General features: G+C 38.8%; 2 protein-coding genes across 4 annotated transcripts in view; one reads left to right on the forward strand and one right to left on the reverse strand.

Moving 5' to 3' along the window:
• Nucleotides 1-9998, forward strand: part of SVOPL (SVOP like) — a 73845-nt gene extending 63847 nt beyond the window's left edge. Inside the window, 3 exon segments of the mRNA XM_030854408.2 lie at nucleotides 2412-2440; nucleotides 2442-2523; nucleotides 9834-9998. Of these exon segments, the coding sequence (XP_030710268.2) occupies nucleotides 2412-2440; nucleotides 2442-2523; nucleotides 9834-9998 (276 nt within the window).
• Nucleotides 9999-17729: 7731 nt separating this feature from the next.
• TRIM24 (tripartite motif containing 24) overlaps nucleotides 17730-24695 on the reverse strand; it is a 91620-nt gene continuing 84654 nt past the window's right edge. For 2 of the 3 annotated variants that reach the window (XM_030853945.3, XM_030853944.3), the window contains exons 15-19: nucleotides 23782-24110; nucleotides 22356-22488; nucleotides 21340-21414; nucleotides 19591-19740; nucleotides 17730-18837 (exon numbers count right to left, since the gene is read on the reverse strand). In XM_030853945.3, coding sequence (XP_030709805.1) covers nucleotides 18628-18837; nucleotides 19591-19740; nucleotides 21340-21414; nucleotides 22356-22488; nucleotides 23782-24110 — 897 coding nt within the window. In that variant the 3' untranslated portion in view covers nucleotides 17730-18627. The remainder of the gene's footprint in view (nucleotides 18838-19590; nucleotides 19741-21339; nucleotides 21415-22355; nucleotides 22489-23781; nucleotides 24111-24695) is intronic. The other variant, XM_070046301.1, reaches the window with a different exon arrangement.

Raw genomic sequence — 24695 nt, forward strand, 5'->3', positions numbered from 1 at the left:
AAAATATGCATTTTAACAAAAGTCCCAGATGATTTTTAGTGTTTTTGGTTTATTTGGTTTTTTGGATCTATACCCAGGAATGGAAATGCTGGGTCATATGGTAGTTCTGTTTTTAGTTTTCTGATGAATCTCCATACTGTTTTCCACAGTGGCTGCATTCTCACCAACAGTGCACAAAGGTTCCCTTTTCTCCACATCTTCGCCAACATGTTATTTGTGTTCTTTTTGATTACAGTCATTCTGACAGGTGTGAGGTGATTTCTTGTTGTAGTTTTGATTTGCATTTCCCTGATTAACGATGTTGAGCACCTGCTAACATGCAGATGTGCCTGTTAGCCATCTGTATTTTCTCTTTGGCAGGATGATTTTTATAATTAGGTTTTACTCAGAGTTCTTGCTTACAAACAATAAAAATTGACTTTGGTTAACTTAGGCAGAAAGGAATTTTTTATTTTTTAATTAATTTTATTTTTGGCCATGCTGTGCAGCATACAGGATCTTAGTTCCCTCACCAGGGACTGAACCTGTGCCCCATGCAGTGGAAGTGCGGAGTCTTAACCACTGGACTGCCAGGGACATCCCAAAAAGGAATTTATTGAAAGAATATCCAGTAACACTGACTTGATTGCTAGAGTCCTGCTAGGAAGCAGAGCCCTAAACCCCTCTAGGGAAGCCAAAGAAATGAAGGAATTGCTCTCCCTGATCCTAGTGTGTAGAGCACAAAGTTTTATGACCTAAACTTAACCATCAGGCTCTCACACCACTTCAGACTTTGAATCTGGTGCAAAGAATATGAAGTAGAGCTAGTTTAGAATTCAGCCTGGTGGTGGTGAGAATTTTGGTGTCAAAACAGAAGTGGCAGTAATGGCAGAACCTAGACACATGCCTAACTGTGGCATCATTTGGTCATGGTTCAGACTGCCTGGTCTCCTTTGGTTTCCATCCCTTTTATCATCCTGGTTTCCCAAAACTCCTGTTTGGCGAAAATTGTAACATATTTTATTTTTGGAGATAAAATCAGAAAATAATAACTATCACTTGCTAGGTCAACTACGAAATAGTAAATGTGGTTAATACCATGGGTTGTTTGCCTGACAAGTGGAATGATTTACTGTTTTAGAAGGCAAATAGGCGGACCTCCCTGGTGGTCCAGTGGTTAAGACTCTGCGCATCCAATGCAGGGGGTGCGGGTTCGATCCCTGGTTGGGGAACTAAGAGCCCACATGCCGTGCAGCACAGACAAAAAAAACAAAAAAAAGGTCAAGTAGGCCTTATACACAGGATGGACTCTCAAATTGTGTATCTTAGGGGAACCTTAGTGGTGGTGACAGCAGTAGGGATCTGTTATGTGTCAGGGATCTATCTGTGACTTTGGACAAGTAGTCACTTAGCCCTTCCTTACTCTAGGATTATCTGTAAAGTGAAGAGGTTGGACTAGACCAAAGACTAGTGTCTAGGTCTCCAAACTGCAATATTCTGTGACTCTAGAGAGCCTCGTTGTTCCTTAATCATTTCAGTTAACCATCCTTGTGAGATTAGTTGACAACTACTACCATGTGCTTGGCTTTTTGCTAACTTTGGGCAAAGTCCTAGGGATGTGTGAGATGGAGTGTCTAAACCAGTGGTCTCCAACCTCTTTGGCACCAGGGACTGGTTTTGTGAAGACAATTTTCCATGGATGGGGGTGTGGGTGGGGGAGATACCTCAGGCGGTAATGCGAGCGATGGGAGCGGCAGATGAAGCTTTGCTCGCTTGCCCATCACTCACCTCCCACTGTGCGGCCTGGTTCCTAACAGGCTGCAGACCGGTACCGGTCTGTGGCCCGGGGGTTGGGGACCCCTGGTCTAAACTAACCAGTATCAGGATGAGAATGGTGTCCACTTTTTCTACGGTAAGTTTTGATTGGTTGTGACCCATGAAGCATCATGAACACAGACATGTTATCATTTCAGAGACCAGGAAATTACATCTATTCCCAAAAGACTTCCTCCTGGTTGATCCTGTCAGAACTGAAGAGGGAAAGTAGACTTTTAGCAGAGGGGGTACTGTAGGAAAGGAGAGGGTTACAAGTTAAGCTGAAGTGGGTAGGAAAACAGGCAGCTCTCCCGTCTTCCCCAGGTACTGGGTTACTCTGGAGAAGCCTGAGGGGTGAATGCAGGGAGAAGTCTGACTTGGCCAGTGCATGTTAATGTCACTCGCAGCTCATGGAAGAGTCGCACAAAATTGCCTATAGTAGCTTGGCCCAAATAAATAATAGACCTAGGATGTCAGGAATGCACAAGTTACAGAACGGCTGCAAAGCCCTTTGTTTACGTATTTGGTGAAGTGAATTCTTATTTTCCCTTTAGCATAAAAGTCAGTTTAAAAGTGACTGGGGCACAATCTATTGAGTCATTCCTTGTGCTTTGCAGGTTCTCATGCGTGCATCATTTCTGGGAGCCTTGTCTTTTCTCATCTGTCTGTGTTGTGTGTGCCATTTCTGCATTTACTCTCCCTATTGAGACCAAAGGACAGGCCCTACAGGTAAGTGATGCAGGCCTCTCTTAAGCATTCTCAACTAACACCTTTTGACTAAAGGAAATAAGCTTGGAGTATGGAAATTCTTTTAAGCAGATGATGATGCCCAAGTCTGTGCTAACACAATGGTACATCTGTTTAGCAGGTTCCAGTAGAAAAAATGGGTGTCCACTGTTCCTGCATGTAACTTTGAGCAGCAAACCGATTATTCATTTCAAACCTTTCCTTCCTGTAAAAGTTGACTAAGATGAATGATATTATTGACACCTCAGCTTTCTACCCTTCACTTTTCTGTTTGTAAGCATTGCTGCAGAGCTAAATGGGGCCAGAGGATCCGAAACAGCTATTTGCATTGCCCTTAGGATCACAGGGTCATTACTGTTGGTCCAGCTACCTTTCCCGCAATTTTGTCAGCTGCCTGTGGTAAGACAGGAGGCAAAAACTTCTGTGCTGCCCCAGTTGTCATCCAATACTAACAGACACAAAGTGCATAAAAAAGGATATTCCCAAAGTATAAGGTATGCTCCCGGGGGCAAAGTTGTATCAGAGATGGCCTCTCCTAGCCCCCTTAAGGTTGGCTCCATCTCAAAGTACAGCTGGTGGCTCTGTTGTTTCCCTGCCTTAAATGTAAAGCTTGTTGCTGGTATGCAAGGGTGTGTGTGTGCGCGCGTGCACACGCCCACAGGGAAAGGGGGAGAACAGCTGGGGTTAGCTGTACACGGGTGACCACTGAACAGCAGGGGGGTTAGAAGCACCAACCCTCCAGGCTGTCAAAAATGCCAGCATAACTTATAGGCAGCCTTTGGTATCCAGTTACTCGCATCTGTGGATTCAACCAACCACGGATCGTGGATTGTACAGTACTAGAGTATTTACAACTGGAAAAAAATCCATGTAAACGTGGACCCGCACAATTCAAACCCACGTTATTCAAGGGTTAACTGTGTCTGATCTGAGCTGCCACATCTAAATGGGACTGTGAAGTCATCGTGCTCCTTTGGCTGAACGTGGCTTGCCTTCTCTCCCATATCCTATTTATAGTGAACCATGGACACTTGTTAATGTCTGTGAGTAGTTGGAAAGTATTTTTGAGTAAAGGGGGCAGGGGGAGCAAAACTAAAAAAAACCCCGATTTACACCAGTCTTAATGTTTTTTGCTTGCCCTAGATCCAAAATGTGTTATTCCATTTTCCCCCTAACTTTTTTTTTTTTTTTTTTTTTTTTTTTGCGGTACGCGGGCCTCTCACTGCCGTGGCCTCTCCCGCTGCGGAGAACAGGCTCCGGACGTGCAGGCTCAGCGGCCATGGCTCACGGACCCAGCCGCTCCGTGGCACGCGGGATCCTCCCGGACTGGGGCACGAACCCGCGTCCCCTGCATCGGCAGGCGGATTCTCAACCACTGCGCCACCAGGGAAGCCCTTCCCCCTAATTTTTAATCTTTCAGGTAATACTCATTTTAATCAGATTAGATAACCTGCTATGTAATTATAAATTTAGGGCTTTGTTTAGATTCCTTACTTGGAAAGGTGACCTATTCATTGAATACCTGAAGCCAGGGATTGAATTAGGTGATTCAAATGATTCCTTTTAATCTTAAAGGATTGTCACATGCTTCAAACAGATGAGGAAACTAAGGCAAAAGGAGAGTTGTGTAACTCGAATAAAGGAACACACTACATACTGTCGGACTGGAATTTAAATTAGACTGCAAAGTTAAGTGATGCTAAATCTTATGCTAATTTTCTGTGATGGTGGCTTTTTTAAAGTAGTAACAATACATATAAAATGAAACCTGGCTCATCTCACGTGCTTTATGGATTTCCAATTCAAGCCCTATCCACTTACGATGACCATTCCCTCTTTTGTTGACTGGGACTTGGTTTCAGGAGTGTAGTGAGATTATTTTGCATGTATGTTTACAAGACATTAATCAGTCCCTACCACTTTCACATGCGGATACAATAAATACAGTTGTATGGGCATGTAGCCCTTGAGGGCTCTGCCACACAATGGCTATATGTCTTTGGGCAAATCTTAAAACGTGTCTGTGTGTATCTCAGTGTTGTGAGCACTTAACATATGAAACTATCTGGTGACTGATAAAATAAAACTCCTAGAAATATTTAAAACATGCCAAAAAATTTAACTTTCTACAGCACAGACAGCATCCCTAATAATTTGGATGAACCAACCTGGTCAATAGTTTAATAGTAGTAATTCCACTTTAGAATGACTCTAAAAAGCTCTTATTTTGATGAACCTGGTAAGTAATCAAAAAACTCTTGAAAGAAGTATTTATAATGTGACGTTTTTTCCTGAATGATGTCTGTATTGCACTAGAATAACTGAATTATAAAGGTACTATTTGCACTGTCAGGTACACAAAGGTAAATGTTAGACCCTTAATTCCTTATAAGCTTATTAAAGAACCTTCTATTACTAGTTTTTAGTGCCAGATAGTTGAATATGGAGAAGACGTTATAAAAAATTAAATGTATTATCTAATAAATTACTCATTTGCCAGCAACTTAAATGAATTAAATAAAGACCTGCAAAACTATGTCTACCAAAGGATAAAAATATATTTTTATCTTCACAAAGAGCTGTGGCACATTTAAAATACACCTGGCTTGGGCCTTCCTGGTGGAACAGTGGTAAGAATCTGCCTGCCAATGCAGGGGACACGGATTCAAGCCCTGGTCGGGGAAGATCCCACATGCTGTGGAGCAACTAAGCCCCTGCACCACAACTACTGAGCCTGCGCTCTAGAGCCTGTGAGCCACAACTACTGAAGCCTGTGCACCTACAGCCCGTGCTCCACAACGAGAAGTCACCGCAATGAGAAGCCCATGCACTGCAACGAAGAGTAGTCCCTGCTCGCCGCAGCTAGAGAAAGCCCGTGCACAGCAATGAAGACCCAACGCAGCCAAAAATAAATAAATAAAGTGTATAAAAAAATAAAAACACCTGGTTTAATTTCAGTACACTACTTGGTAGTTAAGAAATATTGATTATGTATTTTTGAAAACTAAGACACATGAGAATACAGTAGGTTAGCTGTATATATTGTCTCAGGGAAGAGATCAGTAGAGGACTTTTATAAAATATTCATTAAAGTTGGCAAAGTGTATCTAGGAGAGATGGGTAGGGGGAAGGTGGCTTTCTTCCTTGGCATCAAGTCTGTTCAGGTGTATATGAATATGTAATAAATATCAGACAAAACATATACTTGATATTCTCCCATGAAGTTTATAGCAAAAATTGGACTGAAATTTTGTATCTAAGACTTGAATTTGAGGTGGTATCATTAAGCGTTTCAAAACAAATAGAAGTCATTCAACCTGGAAGAAATGGACATATTCTTAGAAAAGCACAACCTTCCAAGACTGAACCAGGAAGAAATAGAAAATATAAACAGACCAATCACAAGCACTGAAATTGAAACTGATTAAAAATCTTCCAACAAACAAAAGCCCAGGACCAGATGGCTTCACAGGTGAATTCTATCAAACATTTCAAGAAGAGCTGACACTCATGCTTCTCAAACTCTTTGAAAAAATTGCAGAGGAAGAAACACTCCCAAACTCATTCTATGAGGCCACCATCACCCTGATACCAAAACCAGACAAAGGTGTCACAAAAAAAACTACAGGCCAATATCACTGATGAACATAGATGCAAAAATCCTCAACAAAATACTAGCAAACAGAATCCAACAGCACATTAAAAGGATCATACAACATAATCAAGTGGGGTTTATCCCAGGAACGCAAGGATTCTTCAATATATGCAAATCAATCAATGTGATACACCATATTAACAAATTGAAGGAGAAAAACCATATGATCGTCTCAATAGACGCAGAAAAGGCTTTTGAAAAAATTCAACACCCATTTATGATAAAAACCCTCCAGAAAGTAGGCATAGACGGAACGTAACATAATAAAGCCCATATATGACAAACTCAGAGCCATCATCGTTCTCAATGGTGAAAAACTGAAACCATTTCCACTAAGATCAGGAACAAGACAAGATTGCCCACCCTCACCACTATTATTCAACATAGTTTTGGAAGTTTTAGCAATCAGAGAAGAAAAATAAATAAAAGGAATCCAAATCGGAAAAGAAGTAAAACTGTCACTGTTTGCAGATGACATGATACTATACACAGAGGATCCTAAAGATGCTACCAGAAAACTACTAGAGCTAATCAACGAATTTGGTAAAGTAGCAGGATACAAAATCAATGCACAGAAATCTCTTGCATTCCTACACACACAGATGATGAGATATCTGAAAGAGAAATTAAGGAGACCCTCCCATTTGCCATTGCAACACAAAGAATAAAATACCTAGGAATAAACCTACCTAAGGAGACAAAAGACCTGTACGCAGAAAACTATAAGACCCTGATGAAAGAAATTAAAGATGATACAAACAGATGGAGAGAGATACCATGTTCTTGGATTGGAAGAATCAACATTGTGAAAATGACCATACTACCCAAAGCAATCTACAGATTCAGTGCAATCCCTATCAAACTACCAATGGCATTTTTCACAGAACTAGAACAAAAAATTGCACAATTTGTATGGAAGCACAAAAGACCCCAAATAGCCAAAGCAATCTTAAGAAAAATGGAGCTGGAGGAATCAGGCTCCCTGACTTCTGACTATACTACAAAGCTACAGTAATCACGACAGTACGGTACTGGCACAAAAAACACAAATATAGATCAATGGAACAGGATAGAAAACCCAGAGATAAACCCATGCACATATGGTTACCTTATCTTTGATAAAGCAAGCAAGAATATACAATGGAGAAAAGGCAGCCTCTTCAGTAAGTGGTGCTGGGAAAACTGGGCAGCTACATGTAAAAGAATGATATTAGAACACTTCCTAACACCATACACAAAAATAAACTCCAAATGGATTAAAGACCTAAATGTAAGGCCAGACACTATGAAACTCTTAGAGGAAAACATAGGCAGAACACTCTATGACATAAGTCACAGCAAGATCCTTTTTGAACCACCTCCTAGAGTAATGGTAATAAAAACAAAAATAAACAAATGGGACCTAATGAAACTTAAAAGCTTTTGCACAGCAAAGGAAACCATAAACAAGATGAAAAGACAACCCTCAGAATGGGAGAAAATATTTGCAAATGAAGCAACTGACAAAGGATTAATCTCCAAGATATACAAGCACCTCATGCAGTTCAATATCAAAAAAACAAAGAACCCAATCCAAAAATGGGCAGAAGATCTAAATAGACATTTCTCCAAAGAATATATACAGATTGCCAACAAACACATGAAAGGATGCTCAACATCACTGATCATTAGAGAAATGCAAATCAAAACTACAATGAGGTATCACCTCAGAATGGCCATTATCAAATCTACAAACAATAAATGCTGGAGAGGGTATGGAGAAAAGGGAACCCTCTTGCACTGTTGGTGGGAATGTAAATTGATACAGCCACTATGAAGAACAGTATGGAGGTTCCTTAAAAAAACTAAAAATAGAATTACCATATGATCCAGCAATCCCACTTCTGGGCATATACCCTGAGAAAACCATAATTCAAAAAGAGTCATGTACCAAAATGTTCATTGCAGCACTATTTACAATAGCCAGGACATGGAAGCAACCTAAGTGTCCATCGACAGATGAATGGATAAAGAAGATGTGGCCTATATATACAATGGAATATTACTCAGCCATAAAAGGAAAGGAAATTGAGTTATTTGTAGTGAGGTGGATGGACCTAGAGTCTGTCATACAGTGTGAAGTAAGCCAAAAAGAGGAAAACAAATACCTTATGCTAATGCATATATATGGAACGTAAAAAAAAAAAGTTCTGAAGAACCTAGGGGCAGGACAGGAATAAAGACACAGACATAGAGACTGGACTTGAGGACACGGGGAGGGGGAAGGGTAAGCTGGGACAAAGTGAGAGAGTGGCACTGAGAATATATACACTACCAAATGTAAAATAGATAGCTAGTGGGAAGCAGCTGCATAGCACAGGGAGATCAGCTTGGTGCTTTGTGACCACCTAGAGGGGTGGGATAGGGAGGGTGACGCAAGAGAGAGGGGATATGGGATTATACGTATATATACGTATAGCTGATTCACTTTGTTACACAGCAGAAATATACACAACACTGTAAAGCAATTATAATCCGATAAAGATGTTTAAAAAAACCCCAAAAAAACAGAAGTCATCAAATTCACAATTAAAATTAGAATACGTAAATTGTGACCTCCATACTTTATAATGAAATTGCTTATTCATAAAATAATATGCTTAAATTCATTGCAGTTTTGTATATAATAACCAAAGCAGCTGGGAATAAATTAATATTTTCCCAGAGAACGTCTGTGTTTCTACTGTATATTTCATTAATGTTATAGGGGGAATCTGATTCCCAAGATGGAATTAAAAAAACGTTAGAGTACATCAAACTTTTCTACCTCGTGTAATCATATGCCCTTTGCTGAGCAACCACTTGCATGCATGGTATCATACCTGTTCACACAGGTATGCTGTGGAAGAAAAATACCCAAGGTTTTACATTTAGATTTAGTCTTTTACTGCTGTTCAGGCTTATTGTAGAGACTTCTGAAATTGGGATCCCCAAAGACTTGACTCACCTACTTCTTCCCCTAACTCCTTCCACTCCCATTTTGCAGTGGAAAGAAAAAGAATTTGCTGCTACCATGATGAAGTGTCCCTGGACTAGCAAACTAAGTGTATGACAGGTTTATACCCTGCTTCAATAGCGGTGCAGATCATTCCTATTTGAACTACAGGCACAAATGGCTTAAAGTCAGGAAACCTTTTGTATAAAGGGCCAGAGTAAACACTACAGACTTTGAGCTACATATGGTCTCTGTCAACAGCCCCTGCCAGCCTTTAGAAATGTAAACATTATTAGCTTTTAGGCTGTATAAAAGCAGGCCATAGGTTGAATTTGTCTAACAGGCCATAGTTTTGTTGAAACAAGTTGTAGGCCCAAGACGGAGCCACTCCTGCCTGGGTGCGGCCTCAGCAAACCAAAATTTAAATAACCTTCATGTCCCTGTAAATGCTCCGCTTGACCAGAAACACAGTATATCCAGTTGGCCAAACACCAAGCCAACTTTGGGCTCTCTACTCACCTCTCTGTTCCTTATTCTTCATCCTCCCGCCTTCAGCCCCACTGTGCAGTTCTTTGAGCCCTTGCAAATGGCGAGTGCCTGCTTCATCAAGTGTCAGTTTGTTTGGACTCTGCCTATATTGTCCTCTTTGATCATCTTTAACAGCCTCTGGTGATGAAGATGGAATCCAAAGCTGACTGCTTATGGCCTGTGGGACAAGATGCACAGGCGAACGACCCACTGAACCCTTCACATTCATTGTTTTCTCATCAAAACCGAGGGCAAGCCACGTTTGGATTTGAGCCTCTGATCCCCCGCACACAGCTCTGATCCAAACCAACTTTATGTGAGGAAAAGCAAAGTGTATTCAGACACACACACACACACACACACACACACACATATATATATTTCCCAGAAAAGTTCTAGGACAGCTATAATAGGAGCCTACAATGGGTGGCAGCAGTTAGGGGATGCATAAAGATAAGTCCACAGCATAAAGCACGGGGAGACTTAGAAGACTAAAACAAGAAATTAGTACTATTTGAACTAATGGCACAACAAAATCTAAGTAGCACAAGTCATACTATTAAAGTCATTAGGGTGACTGCCACTTTCATAAAGAAATCTTCTCGGGCTTCCCTGGTGGCGCAGTGGTTGAGAGTCCGCCTGCCGATGCAGGGGACACGGGTTTGTGCCCCGGTCCGCTAAGATCCCACATGCCGTGGAGCGGCTGGGCCCGTGAGCCATGGCCGCTGAGCCTGCACGTCCGGAACCCGTGCTCCACAACGGGAGAGGCCACAACAGTGAGAGGCCCGCGTACCGCAAAAAAAAAAAAAAAAAAAAAAAAAGAAATCTTATCATTTAAGGATTAAATAGATCAATTGCTAATGCGAATCTTGAGCCAAAGCTGCAAAATTGGTGGGCATGGATCAAACACGTAAAAGATGTTAAAGCACTCGCCACCTAAATCTAAGGCTCCTGTGCTAAGTTGGTCATGCAACGGGTTACACTGACACTGCGCCACCTGACAACCTCAAGAAAAGTTCTGTGCAACAAGGTACACTTAAAATACCACAAAATCCCCAACCTAGTGTACACCTCTCTTAGGTATTAATTTGGTTCTCAAACATCCAATGCTTACCTAAGAATCGGGATCCTCGAGTTTCAAAGAATTGAGCACTCCACCTTCCGGCAAACCTGCTTATTTTGTCTAATAATTGTGGTCCTGGAAGCTGTAGACATCTACAAAAATGGCAAGTCTCACTAAGACAACCTAGCATTACAATGGCTATCATGGGGAACATTCCAATTAGACATATTGTTTAAGAACCACACTTGAAAGTAAGTGTTTCCAAATCAACCAGAATGGGACACCTATTTTAATTGGTATGCATTAGATTCCAAAAGGCTTCAAAATTCCAAATCAACTTCATTGAAAGATTCAACGCAAAAGGCTAATTTTTCATTAAAGAACGAAACAAGACAATAAGACCAACGTGACTCCTAAAACTCCCCTCTATTTTCCTTTACCCAAGTACTCACTGTCTACTAATCCTCTTACCTGAATTGCCTTTCCATTCTGAAGAGACAAGACCAAAAACAAAAATTCAAGTTGGTTTTCAAATTGCAGCAGCTCCAAGGCCAGAAACCTAAGATAATAATACCCACCCCTCCCCTGAACTTGAATACCCCCGTATCTATTCTCAAAGGAGGGCCCTCATGTGGGTCCCTCCCAGGGTTGATGGGACTCTGAAGGATTCTGATAAACTTCTATCAGTTATTCCCTGAAACAGCCAAGTGGAAACTAAAATTAAAACTCATGGAAAACCTTGTCAAATTCTGGCAGATACCAGAACTTACACTCTTCACTATAAAGTCCATTCTGCGGGGTCTGCAGAATGGGGTTCTGGGGAAACTGGCAGAAGCCACAGCCAGAAGTGAGAATTCCTACCAATGTCACCTCTTCCTGAACCCTGTAGTTGCTGGTCAAGAGAGAAATTTCACGTCCTTCCTTTTCCAAATTCAGACCCTTGGGAATTTGATTTTGGGAACTCATTGGTTATTGATCCTTTCTGTCCCAGGGATAGCTATTGCCTTCTTGTGTCCTGAGAGCTTGGCTTTCTGCCTGCTGGCACATGCAGGTTGTTGGTTCTTATGTATGGAGGCAGCTCAACCATCAGGCCCCAGAATATCGTTGGACAGAAATGTGGGTTGTGTCCCGTTTGCAGCCTACCAACTGTTGCCAGCTCTCAGAGGAACTGTCCAAGTACTTCATTCTTTTGGCTATCTTTGGGAGTGGCTCTAGATCTTGGGAGTATATTTTGGTGGTGTTCAGTACTGCCAGGAATAGTTACTGTTTGTCCAGTTTGAAACTTGATAAGGTATTTGAAAGAATTTTTTTTTTTAAAGTAACTTTATGGTCAGAAGTTGGCTGAACTAGAAGCTGATATTCAGAGCCAGACAGAAACTTTTTAGGCTTTCTCCCCTCCCCCACCCCCAAGCTAAAAATAAAACTATGTACCCAGAGGGGAGAAAAACATATTCCAGACAACTCTAAATCTAGAACATAGGAATCTTTTAATTTTTATCTTAGTTGAAGATCTTCTCCCTGATATAAAGAAGCAAACTGAAGATAAAGTAGATGGTCAAGAGGATGATCAAAAGGTGGTACTAGACACATTCTAGGCCCAAGACAAAGCCACTCCTGCTGGGGGTGCCACCTAGGCAAACCAAAACTTAATAACTTTCATGTCCAATAAATGCTCTGCTTGACCAGAAACGCTGTATATCCAGTCAGCCAATCACCAAATAACAAGCAAACTCTGGTCTCTGTACTTACTTCCTTGTTCCTTATTCTTTACCTCATAAAAACTTCCTGCCTTCCACCCCGTTTTGCTGTTCTCTGAACCCCTGCAAATGGAGACTGCCCTCTTCATGAAATGTTAAATGAAGTTTGTTTGGATTACCTAAATTGTCATCTTTAATCATTTTAAATAGTTTGCAGACCTGTCTTAGTCTAGTTATTAGAAAGTCTTAGGCTAAAATATTTTTGATGCAAAGATGTCTAGGCTACACATGTAGGGTTAGCTAAACAACCCATGACAAACTGTAATTCAAAACACCAAAGCTGACGTTAGCAGCAATTTATAATTAAAACCAAAGGATAGCAGTGATTGAAAACCACAGTCAACCACTGATAAAACTGATGCTTAAGCACCTTCCCAAGGATTTTAGGAACTTTCAATACCTGTGGAGGTATCCAGGCTTAAGATACTTTACAATGTTGTCTAGTACTGTCTAGTACCCAGGCTTCCTAGAAGACATTACATTAGTCTATAGCAAATTTTATCAACATAATTTAATTCAAACACTCAATTTCAGAAATCCTCTATAAACTCATATATATTGCTTACCTTAATAGTATCAGGCACTAGTAGAAATGGAAGTCAACAAATTTTAAGTCATTGACTTGTAAGAACTTTTTTGGATTGGTTTCACAGCCCACTAAAAGACAATACTGGTTGACATAAAACCCAGCAATCCCACTACTGGGCATATACCCTGAGAAAACCATAATTCAAAAACAGTCAGCACTATTTACAATAGCCAGGACATGGAAGCAACCTAAGCGTCCATCAACAGATGAATGGATAAAGAAGATGTGGCATATACATACAATGGAGCATTACTCAGACAGACATTAAAAAGAAACGAAATTGAGTTATTTGTAGTGAGGTGGATGGACCTAGAGTCTGTCATACAGAGTGAAGTCAGGCAGAAAAAGAAAAACAAATACCGTATGCTAACACACATATATGGAATCTTAAAAAAAAAATGGTTCTGATGAACCTAAGGGCAGGACAGAAATAAAGACACAGATGTAGAGAATGGACTTGAGGACACGGGGAGGGGGAAGGGTAAGCTGGGATGAAGTGAGAGAGTAGCATTGACATACATACACTACCAAATGTAAAATAGATAGCTAGTGGGAAGCAGCTGCATAGCACAGGGAGATCAGCTGGGTGCTTTGCAACCACCTAGAGGGGTGGGATATGGAGGGTGGGAGGGAGACGCAAGAGGGAGGAGATATGGGGACACATGTATGTGTATAGCTGATTCACTTTGTTATACAGGAGAATCTAACACATTGTAAAGCAATTATACTCCAATAAAGATGTTAAAAAAAAAAAGACAATACTGGTTGAGGTATTAAAAACAGTAACAACTGGAATCTCTGTAAAGCATATTTTGCTTTCTGCAATAGGACAGAGGTGGAATTTGTCTGAATCCATAGTTTTATGTATAGAAGGAAATTTGATTTCTGTAAGTCTCTTCAGAGCACAGTCTATAGTGGCAAAAAGAAAAAAATCCTCCTGTAAGATGAACGTCAAAACCTTTATTCTGGACTTTTTGTATTTTGGGCTTTTCTAACATACACCCTCATCAGTAAATGCCTTAAACAATCAGATTAGAGAACCAGCATCATTGCCAAAGCATGGGACCTGGTGGCTCACTGAGCTTGTTGTCTCTCCTATTAAGAATGCCCTGATTTTCTTTGGGAAAATGTCACTTCTCAAATAAGTACCTTCCCCTTCCAAGGCTGAGACATTTGTTTAACCCTGGTTGATCCTTATATTCCATCCCCTCCCCTCAGTGAGAACTAGACTTCAGCCACTGTTTTCTGACTGAATTTTCTGGCTCACTTGTCTTGGATTAAAGGCAGTAGAGGACATGGGTAAAGAATTCACATTCACAAGTATGCTCATATATGGCAGACGATATTAAAATAGGCTTTCTTCCACACCACATTTGAAAATGTGGGAAAGATAGAATTTTGCTAAATGTTTAACTTCTAAGGAAGGATTTTTTTTTCTAGGACTCAAATTAGGACTATTATTCTAGTTAAAAACACATTTAAGAATCAAAGAGAAGGCTTTTCCCACCCCCATCAATGTAACATCTAGAAAATATTCAAAACGGAGTTTTAAAAATACTTGTAATATCTGAGAATCAGAACTTTCCAAACTTTATAGGTGAAATTAACATAGGCAAACTTTCAAAGTGACTTGTAAATTCCCCACTTTTTGTGTCCCCACCCCCCACCCCCCCAAGCCCCGCCTCTTCCAATAGGTTTCAGACAAGTAGAATTTTTCATGGCATCTTTTCGTTCTCCTTTCAGGGGGGTGGGACTCCTCGATTGAATATTATCTATCACCCTCTTCCTTCCTGTTTGCTAAATTAACTTTCTGCTTAGTTAAAGCTGGTGAAATCCATGTGTTAGAGTTTTTAAAAAAAGTTTTCCTATTATTTTATGGACTAGTAGATCATCCCTATATGTATTGATTTTATAGAGGAACATACAAAGGCAGTTAATGGAGACCCGAACTAGTTAATATTCTACTGCATGACATACAGTAATTTTTCCATTAAAAATACCTTGTTGTGGTAAAATATTCACAGTAAAAATTCATCAAAGCTGATTTTTATTAAAATCAAAGCACCAGTTGACTCCCGCAAATTAAAAACAACAACGAAGACTACGGTCTCAGATATCCTTCACAATAAGTGAAACCTTCATGGGCAGAGAAATCTGTGATCTGATTGGCTAGCATTATTCTCACTCAAGAGCATGAGCCACCAACCTGTGAATTTTAGTAAATTCACACCAAAGATGAAGGGGCAATATAAATAAAAAGACATGAACTCTTAACTTACATGAGGTTATATAATACTTCAAAAAATATGTATATGCATGGTTATTTTAAATGAGGGCCTCTATTTCAATAATTAGATGGTTGAACTCATGGTTATGTCCATAATTTTAATGGTCAATCAGATCACTCAATTTCTCTCATTCATAACAGATACAGATAAACAGAAAATAAATATACCTTCTATTTAAACCTAAAAACCTTTTGCTTCAGTGCAGCAACCTACTGTTGGGATTCACGTTCACTTGTAGATCAGGCCTCAACAAAAGGGGGAGTTCCTCCTTTCATTGTCTAACTAGTCTCTCCACGGAACCCCAATTTAAAAGTTTAAACACTGTAACAGAAAAGAAAATTGAAACACAAATTCATAAATGGAGCAATCGGCTATATACTCACCCTTTTGACTGTGGAGTGAATCTTTTTTGAAAGCATCCCTAAGTTGTATTACATCTACACTACTGTGTAGTAGTAAAATGTGGAGCCTATTCTTTAGCTTGGAAAAGAAAGTAAAGCTACCAGGGGAAGAGGACATTTTCCTCTCAGGACCTTCCAATTTCCTACACTTCCACTCAGAAAAGATAAGCAGGGCCTGTTAATTTAAAGGACAAAATAACTGCATTGCCAGGTGCTGAAGTACAATAGTATTTTGAATTTAATATGGTATACATTATCCATTTATACTTCTACCAAAGCCATGTAAGTCACTAACTGTGTACTGGGTTTCCTTTTTGCTGGAAAGATCAGATGCTTGGCACCTGGGAAAGCTTTCGATGAGTTTCCCAGGATTGAGTATATTCTAGCTGCCACATGGCCTGCTCATCATGTGATCCCATTCAGCATTGGGGGGTCTTGCAGATATGACATAAGGCTACTGGTTCTAAATCCAGAGGGTAATCTCCTGGAGTGTTTGATCAGAGGTAAACACTGGAGTTTTTTAAGTTTAGGTCAAGGTTGCTTGAGTTGCACTGACCTTTTGAAAGGAATGCTTTCCAAATGGGCATGAGGTTTACTTAGGCTCATCTTATAGCTTACTACTATTATAATTTAAGGACTACTTTGCTGGGATCCACCTGGACACACAGGCACCTGTTAATAAGGTCGTAGGACTTTAATTTTCAGATCATTAAGAAAATGTTATTTGGAGAAATACTTTTAGTATATATTATGTATGATTACAGGAAAGATGGTTTTCAAGTGCCTTTCATTCTGCAAAAAAATGATAAAGGTGAAAGAAAAATATTGTTTGAAAAGATTAATACGGCACTGAATAATAACAGTGAAAGTTTTGGGTATATCAGTAGAAATTCTGGCTCAGATGCATTTACAAAATTATAATTTTTCTCTCTTAAGTGCTACTTCCCTTTGTGATCATCCTCAAAATTTACCTGTGGTGCCCTGCTTTAACTCAGGAGACAAGTATCGAAGAAAAAACTATCATAAGAATAGTATTCTAAAATAAAAACAATAAACTTATTAGGAAAAGCTCCACGGCTGCTGTGCTAAAAATGCTGGAGCAAAAGAAGACAATTGGTGGTATATGCACTATTATCAAAATTTGTTCAAGTCTTTGGAGAATAACTGTCAAACACATATTCAAAACAATACAACAACTACCACCCTAAAACACATATTTGGAAAAGTGATTAAGACTTTTTAACCTTTAGTACATAACTGACATATTATGGACTAAACCTAAGTGTACACAGAAAAGATGCTCTTGCCAGTAAGTTCTTTTCTCATTTTATCTTTAGCAGTATCTGAAAACCCAATGACTTAGCCACAGGATATTTTCAAACTGTCCATTTTAAGAACTAATGCCATGTGGATACAAGCAAATCCTCTAGGTTTAATTCATGGGAGATGACACTATCCAAAGGATAAAATTCTTTCGAGTCAGCTATATTTTCATTCTATCAGCCTAGAGAGGAAAATTTCCTCAGCCAATTAATGTTTTATAAATAAAGGTTTACTTTGGCAAACTAAAAAAGTTCGCATATAAATATACTGTCAAATGTTAGATTAGCAAATGGCACAATAATTTTCTTCTATCTTAACCTAGTTTCCTTCTTTGATACTGAACAACAAGTAAAAGGAATAAATGAAAGTCAGTAAACTAGCTAGGTCTGACCCATTAAGAATATGCTTGCCGTCTTTTGTATCTCTATCAGGAGAATGAACATGAAGTCCAGAATTAAGTCAGATGAAAGATTCAGTTTGAGGTTCTGACTCTGAAGAATGGGAAATAGATGCTTCAGAAAAAAATGTAAATTTCACTCTAATTTCCTCCAGTTGCCTGCTCCCAAATTCCACAACACACTTCATTCCAATTTATGAAGACAGATGAAAACCACAAAAACTGGTCCCTTTCAGGGGAATTTATATTTAATGCCCAATAGGGTATAAGTTGAAGAATCCTTACATCAAATACGGCACACACTGCTGTATTGCGTATTCTGGACAGCTCCACTAAAAGCCATACTGAAAACAATGAGTCTTGTTATAAAAGGATCACCTGCACAGTTAAAAAGCAAACAACAAACCACACACAGACACACAGCAAAACCAAACGAGTACAGTTACTTCCTCAGTGGAAGAAGGTAGGTTTAGAAATGTACCTGCTATACCAAACACACCTCTATAGACAGGAAAAAAACAAAAACAAAAATCAAACATCTGTTTTCCTTTTTCTTTAATACAATTGCCATCTTACATGATATACTATTAGGTGTCTTCTTAATAGCATCTAATCTACTTTTTCGTTGCACCAGTGGGCATCCTAGGATAGAACTCTTATTACCACTCATATTCATTGGAGTACTGCTCTTACGTACAGTACACCTAACTCATGGTTGGTCCATAGTTAATTAGTGGTATTTTCTAAAAATGGATTAACGCACACATCCAAACCACATTAAATTTTCAACTTAGAGTTCAAACAAAGTCTATTTCCTTTCTATAGTTGCTATCACTCCAGACTGCAGTTTGAAATCCAATAAGTGGGGAGAATGTCTTTTTATTTTGTTGTTGATGCTTCTTTCTTTCTTCCTTTCTCCTTCCTTCCTCCCTCTTTTTCTTTCTTAATAAGGTTAAAAGAAATGGGTTATTAAGGAAATCAGAGTCTAGTAAACATTGAAAACTTAAAAGTGGTCACAAGCTCTTCTTGGTAATGATGTTAAATTACTGACAAAAATGTTTTTTGAAAACAAAAAAAAAATCTAAAAACCAGCACACGCCAGTGGTGTTGCTTATTTAAGCAACTGGCGTTCCTCTATGCTTTTGAGGCGTTTCTTCCGGGGCTGTACAAAGTCATCATCTGAGTCATCACTAAATTTATTATCTTCTGATTCATTCCTGAATTCTACTTTAGGAAACCGTTTTTCTGGATAAAGGTTCTTCAGAAGTTCTTCAAAATAGCTTTCAAGTTTTATACCAGCATTGGCTACTTCTGAATCAGGCTGTTGAATAAAAATAAGAATTAAAAAAAATTTTTAGATAGTCAATAAAGTCGTGGATTTCTCACATTTTTGTTCCCTTCTAACTGAAGATTATGAATATCAGTGGATTGTTTTGGAGAAAATGTTTATGTATAGCTTTGATATAAAGTAAACAAAAGTCTGGGGCTAGACAAAATCTAGAGAAGATCAGATAAGAAGTAAATAAAAGGCTTTGACTCATCTGGATTACCAAAGAGATATCACAGAGATGCCATAATCAGAGAATCATCTAACAGGTATTTTTAGAACAAATTAAATGAAACGTGGAACTCTGGAATGAGTAGCCAATACAAAGGACAAACTATCAACAAAAGGCTATAAGTCTGATAGATGTTTAGATAAACTAACAGATGATAAAGTTTTTGAGAAAATTCTTAATTAAGAACTATCTAAACCACATTCTTAATGTTTTAATATCAACATCACAAAGACTGAACTCTGGTGAAGTGCCATATTTCAAGAAATAAAGGTGCTTCTGGGTTAAAATGTAAAGATAAAAATATTTTCTAAATTGTTTTCAAGTTGTCACCATATAATAAATCTTTGAATATACAGGTGGATAAAGTCTTCCTAACTACCTCTTTCATTCCCTGACAGACTTGAACTTTTGGTTATTTATGCTACCACAGATAGATATCTTGATCTCCTCGTTTGTCGGTAAGGTGTTTGGTTTAACATTACTTTCACATTGCTATTATTTTTTTTTCTTCTCACCTCATTGAATTCAGCACAGTTTTGAAAGATCAATCTAAAATCAGCTACAAAATCTTCAGGCTTTGTATACATGGAATAATCTTCTTGTAGTCTTTTCTTGATGGTTGACAAGTCCATTGGATTTTTAATTATTTTGTAATAATCTGGCACCTTTCAAAAGATATGAGATGCTATAATAAATAAATTCTACCTGGTCCTATATAAATCCTATAAGAAGTAGTATAAAATTCAGATTGTTCTCATTGCTTTTCTCTCTTCTATTTTGTCATTGATAAGGAAATTTATTCAGCAAAATTTACAAGTGCCTGAATGCTTCCACACATTGGTAAATGTTTAGTGTCACTTTTATCAAAAATCTTCACCAGTTATTTTTAATGAAAAAAACTTACCACATTTTCCCTCTTACTATTCTCCTTCATTATTAAACAAAAAGCAATCACTAGAAAAAGTATTACTTCTAGTAAGATTTGACATGCTTTTGCTTCATGTGTTATAGCAAGTGGGCTTTGAATCTGGGTTTGAACCCCAGCTCTGCTACTCACTAGCATTCTCCTGGGTAAGTTACTGGGTTCAGTCATTTCACTGAACCTGTTTCTTCATATTTCAAATAGAAATAATTCTACCAATCTCATAGGATTTTGTGAAGACTAAATGAGATGATATATATTAAGAAAAAGGGGGCTATTTTGCTGCTGCTATTAATGCCAAATGTAACTATAAGCCAACATCATAAAAAGTGCCAAATTCTAGGTTAACTTTTTAAATGAATAAAGTTTTTACTGGCATATTTTTGCCCTGGCTCTTTTGGGTACAAAGGACCCTTCCCCCTAAAAACTATTTACAGTGGATCCTTGAACTGTGCAGGTACACTTATACACGAATTTTCTTCACTGAATTCATACTATATTACTACAGGATCTGTGGTTGGTTGAAGTTGCAGATACAGAGGGCTGACTGTAAAGTTATACGCAGACTTTCAACTGTGCAGAGAGTCGGTGCCCCTAACCTCTGCCTTGTTCTAAGAGTCAACTGTATTCCTTTTTCCTATCTCAACTTCTCAAAACTTGTTTTCAGGACAGAAGTTCACTGTTTATCAGCTCAATGTATTTGCTAAGCTTGTTTTCTTTTCTAATGTTGCATTAAATTTTCTAAATTTATTGAACTGTTCAACAAATCTATTAGCTTTTTAAAGGAATTTCAGACCTCAGAGAAGAACACATTTTGAGTAGCAGGCCATTTCCAGCACTCTAAAATTATGCACTGAAGTCACATCAAATTTTAAATATGAAGTTTTTTGAAGTCAATGGTAAACACACACAAACACACACCTCTTCCTCTACTGTTAAAGTCTACTTATTACTTGAAGTTTGGACCTATAAATCAAAATGTGCACAGAGATTTGGAGAGGTCTTTATCTCAAATGGCAAGTTTTTTTCCCAACAGCTTTAGGATATATACCTAAAATTCCTGAGAGAGAAACAATTGATAGAAATCATCCCAGGGAATAGTAGGTAAAATACATGAGATGAGAAGAAAGAATATATGAGAAAAGAAGTTTTGGGCCAGTTTGTTAACCTTAAAATGTGCTTAAGATTAAAGCATGCAGTATGTATTAATAAGCTTTAAGATTTGGATTAATGTAAGAAACTTACTATTGAAAAATGGTACAGAAACTAGATTGTCATAAATCGAGTTTCAGAAAAATCATCCCACTGTACAAAAAAAGCACAAAATAACATCCATACTTACAGTTAGAGGAACTGGGTCTTGAAAAGCCAGGCTCATTTCATGGCAGTAAAGAAATAAAAGTAGGCGTTCACACTTCTAAGCAATAAATAAATAAAATGAAAATATAATGAAGTCACGGCTAATTTTTAGCAACAACGTTACAGGTCTCAAAGTATCAGAATAAAAGTTAAAACCAGATGAATACAAGAAAAATACTGATACTTGGAGCTTTGCTGTCCATTTCAATCATTTACTACAGTGTACTGTTTGACATTTTGGGGTGTATGTCATATGTGAGAGCAGTCGTTATAATTACAGGAACAAAAGCAGTATCACTAGAAACCTATCTGAAGTTCTTTAAAAATGTATTTCCACTTCTCTCTCCAATTTGTGTACTGAATTATTAATAGTACACAAATTAATAGAAGAACATCCATATGTTGAGATCCAGAGGTAGAGCCCCTGCCATGGGGTGTTGGGTCCTAAGGACCCCTCTCTGAATGCAGATGGTTCCATCATGTACTCTGCTACTTCTCTGCTTACAAGTTTACCCCAGTAAACACTGTGTAGCAGTGGCAGCGCATGTTTCAGCTCTCTTGCACGACAACTTTCATACTGACTGTTCTACTTAATAATTTAGCAAAGGAGCTTCTTTAGTGATAAAGAAGTGTTGACTTAGTAGCTTTAAATGTTAATTACAGTTAAATATATTAACTAGCTTTGAGGTATAAATCTAGTGCCATTTGGTGAAAGGATGTAATTATTTCCAGGAAGAGTAAACAGAAAAACCCATCTCTTTGGTGCCAATTCTTAACAAATTCTGAGGAAGAAAACATATCTGAATCAAACCTGAAACTGACTAAAGGTAGACTAAATTTGCCATTATTTAAGACTTATTTTTTTGTGGAAAAAGAGTACTAAAGAAAAAAGCAGTATAAAATTGGACTGAATATACACTTCTTTGATGAAGATACATCTGCATTATAGTAATGCATCTAACCAAAACAACTGTTTAACAGTCTAGGTTGGAAACTTACCCTTTTATCTATTGGTGTTAGTTTGATAAGGCCTTCAGTTTTCTTTTTTTCTGAGTTGTGAATGGGAGCATCACAATCATATTCAACCTCTGGTTTAGATAAGTCTCGGCAGAAAGTGCAAATCCACTCTCCACTGTTGGGGAATAAAGTATCTGGCTGAGTTCCTAATGCATCATTGCTCTCTTCACCACCTCCCTTTCCCACCTCCCTCCATGCCATCTATTATGCAGAATTACTTATTTGGCATCAGTGTTAATCACTGAGGATTTAGCACACATCTGCTTTGTACGTGGCACCATGCTGAGTGAGCTTGCAAGCAGAAATAGAGTTCACAGGCCTAAGTGGTAAACGTTAGCCTAGTTAAGGAGGCATGAAATATACACAAAATAAAAAAATAAACACACACATTAATCTATGGCTGATGTGAGGCACAATTGACCTTTCCCCCCAAATGATTTAAGAAAAATAAGCACTCTTGGTACTGTTCCTATAACTTTAAAATTATAAATATTTATTTATTTATATTTATTTATTTTTTCGGTACATGGGCCTCTCACTGTTGTGGCCTCTCCCGTTGCGGAGCACAGGCTCCGGACGCGCAGGCTCAGCGGCCATGGCTCACGGGCCCAGCCGCTCCGCGGCATGTGGGATCTTCCCGGACCGGGGCACGAACCCATGTCCCCTGCATCGGCAGGCAGACTCTCAACCACTGCGCCACCAGGGAAGCCCTAAAATTATAAATATTTAAAAGTACAGCCTTGGAAGGGACTTCCTGGTGGTCCAGTGGTTAAGACTCCATGCTCCCAATGCAGGGGGCCTGGGTTCGATCCCTGGTCAGGGAACTAGATCCTGCATCCTGAAATTAAGAGCCCGCATGCCGCAACTAAAAGATCCCTCATGCTGCAACTAAGACCCGGCACAGCCAAATAAATAAATAAATATTTAAAAAAAAAAAAGTCTTGGGGACAAGGCTCACTTAAACAAACAAACAAAACCTACAGCCTTTGAAGAACTAAGATATCAACCCAATGGCTCTTCTCTATGACCATGATCATCTCATAGGGTTTGAGAATTTACTCAAGGTATTTGTGAACAATACAGCTCAATGGCTGGCAAATAAGATGCACTAAGTTATGGCAGTGTTGTGCATAAGGATAACACTTTATGGTACTTCCCTTGTAATAATTTAAAGGGCCAGTTATTTTTTTTTCTCCTCATAACAGACTAGGTTTTTGAGAGAAGCACTGGGAATGGGAGGCAGGGTGTGGGAAACCCTGTGTTGAAAATTTTGGCGTATGCATTTATGCCAAGTGGACTTCTGTTTAAGTTTTTACAAAGGTCTTATGTTACAGTGATCATCAAAAGTTTATTGCTGTTATTATTTATAATGAAAGAACGTAAGGAAGGGAAGCAAGTACCGTCTTACCTTGGAAAATTTGCCAATGTGGGCACGTGACAAGAGAGATGGAATACTTTGGGACATTTCTCACAGCATAGGAGTTCCCCTCCGTTCTGACAAACTGCACACCAGTCCTCATTGGGGTCATCCTCTTTCCTTGTCTCTCCAACGTGAAGGGGTGACTTCTGTGAGGCATCTAGCCACTCAGACTTTCCATTTGAGGAATTTTCCTGGTTAAGTCCAGGTTGATCTCCTGTGCTATCAGGGGCATCTGATCTTAACACAGACTCTTCAGATGCAGAGCTCTGACTGCTATTTAAGAGCAGGGAGGTGAGTATGCTTCTTGGATAGTTGGTCTGCAGTGGAAAGAGTTAACATATGCATATGGGTATCTTAAACTGCCATTCTTTATTAGCACTACTGCAATTCTGGACTGCAGTCGGCCCACTCATGAGCACCTGGTTATTTCAAAGGAGTCTGTGAATCTGCATGAGACCAGAATACGTTTACTGCTAACTGTCCCTAATGGTAAAAAAGACATGGACCTCTACTGAAAAATATCTTCAAAACAGAAGATCAGCAGCTGTAACAGGGTGTGGATAACCCAGGGAAAATCTTTGACTCTGCTGATGGCTATAGCAGTGGGTGGGTACTGTAGAAGTCAACCATGTGAACTATAAATACATTTTACTGGAGCTGTTAATTCAAAGTATATCTAAACACAAAACAGGCCTACTACAGATTTTTTATCATTCATAAAAAGGCATACTGCTTTAATTCTTAGAAGTAATTTCACCTCTGCAAGTGCCATTAATAACTTTAAAATGAACCTAAATGTTATGTTTGAGCCTAGAATGGTGAAAATTTCAAATTAATAACAAAATCTATTATCTCCTTTAAACATTTTTAAACATCTTGAAGTAATAAATGTAGATTTAGTT

The sequence above is a fragment of the Globicephala melas genome, chromosome 9 (genome assembly GCF_963455315.2).
Source record: "Globicephala melas chromosome 9, mGloMel1.2, whole genome shotgun sequence".
In the NCBI taxonomy this organism is placed as follows: domain Eukaryota; kingdom Metazoa; phylum Chordata; class Mammalia; order Artiodactyla; family Delphinidae; genus Globicephala; species Globicephala melas.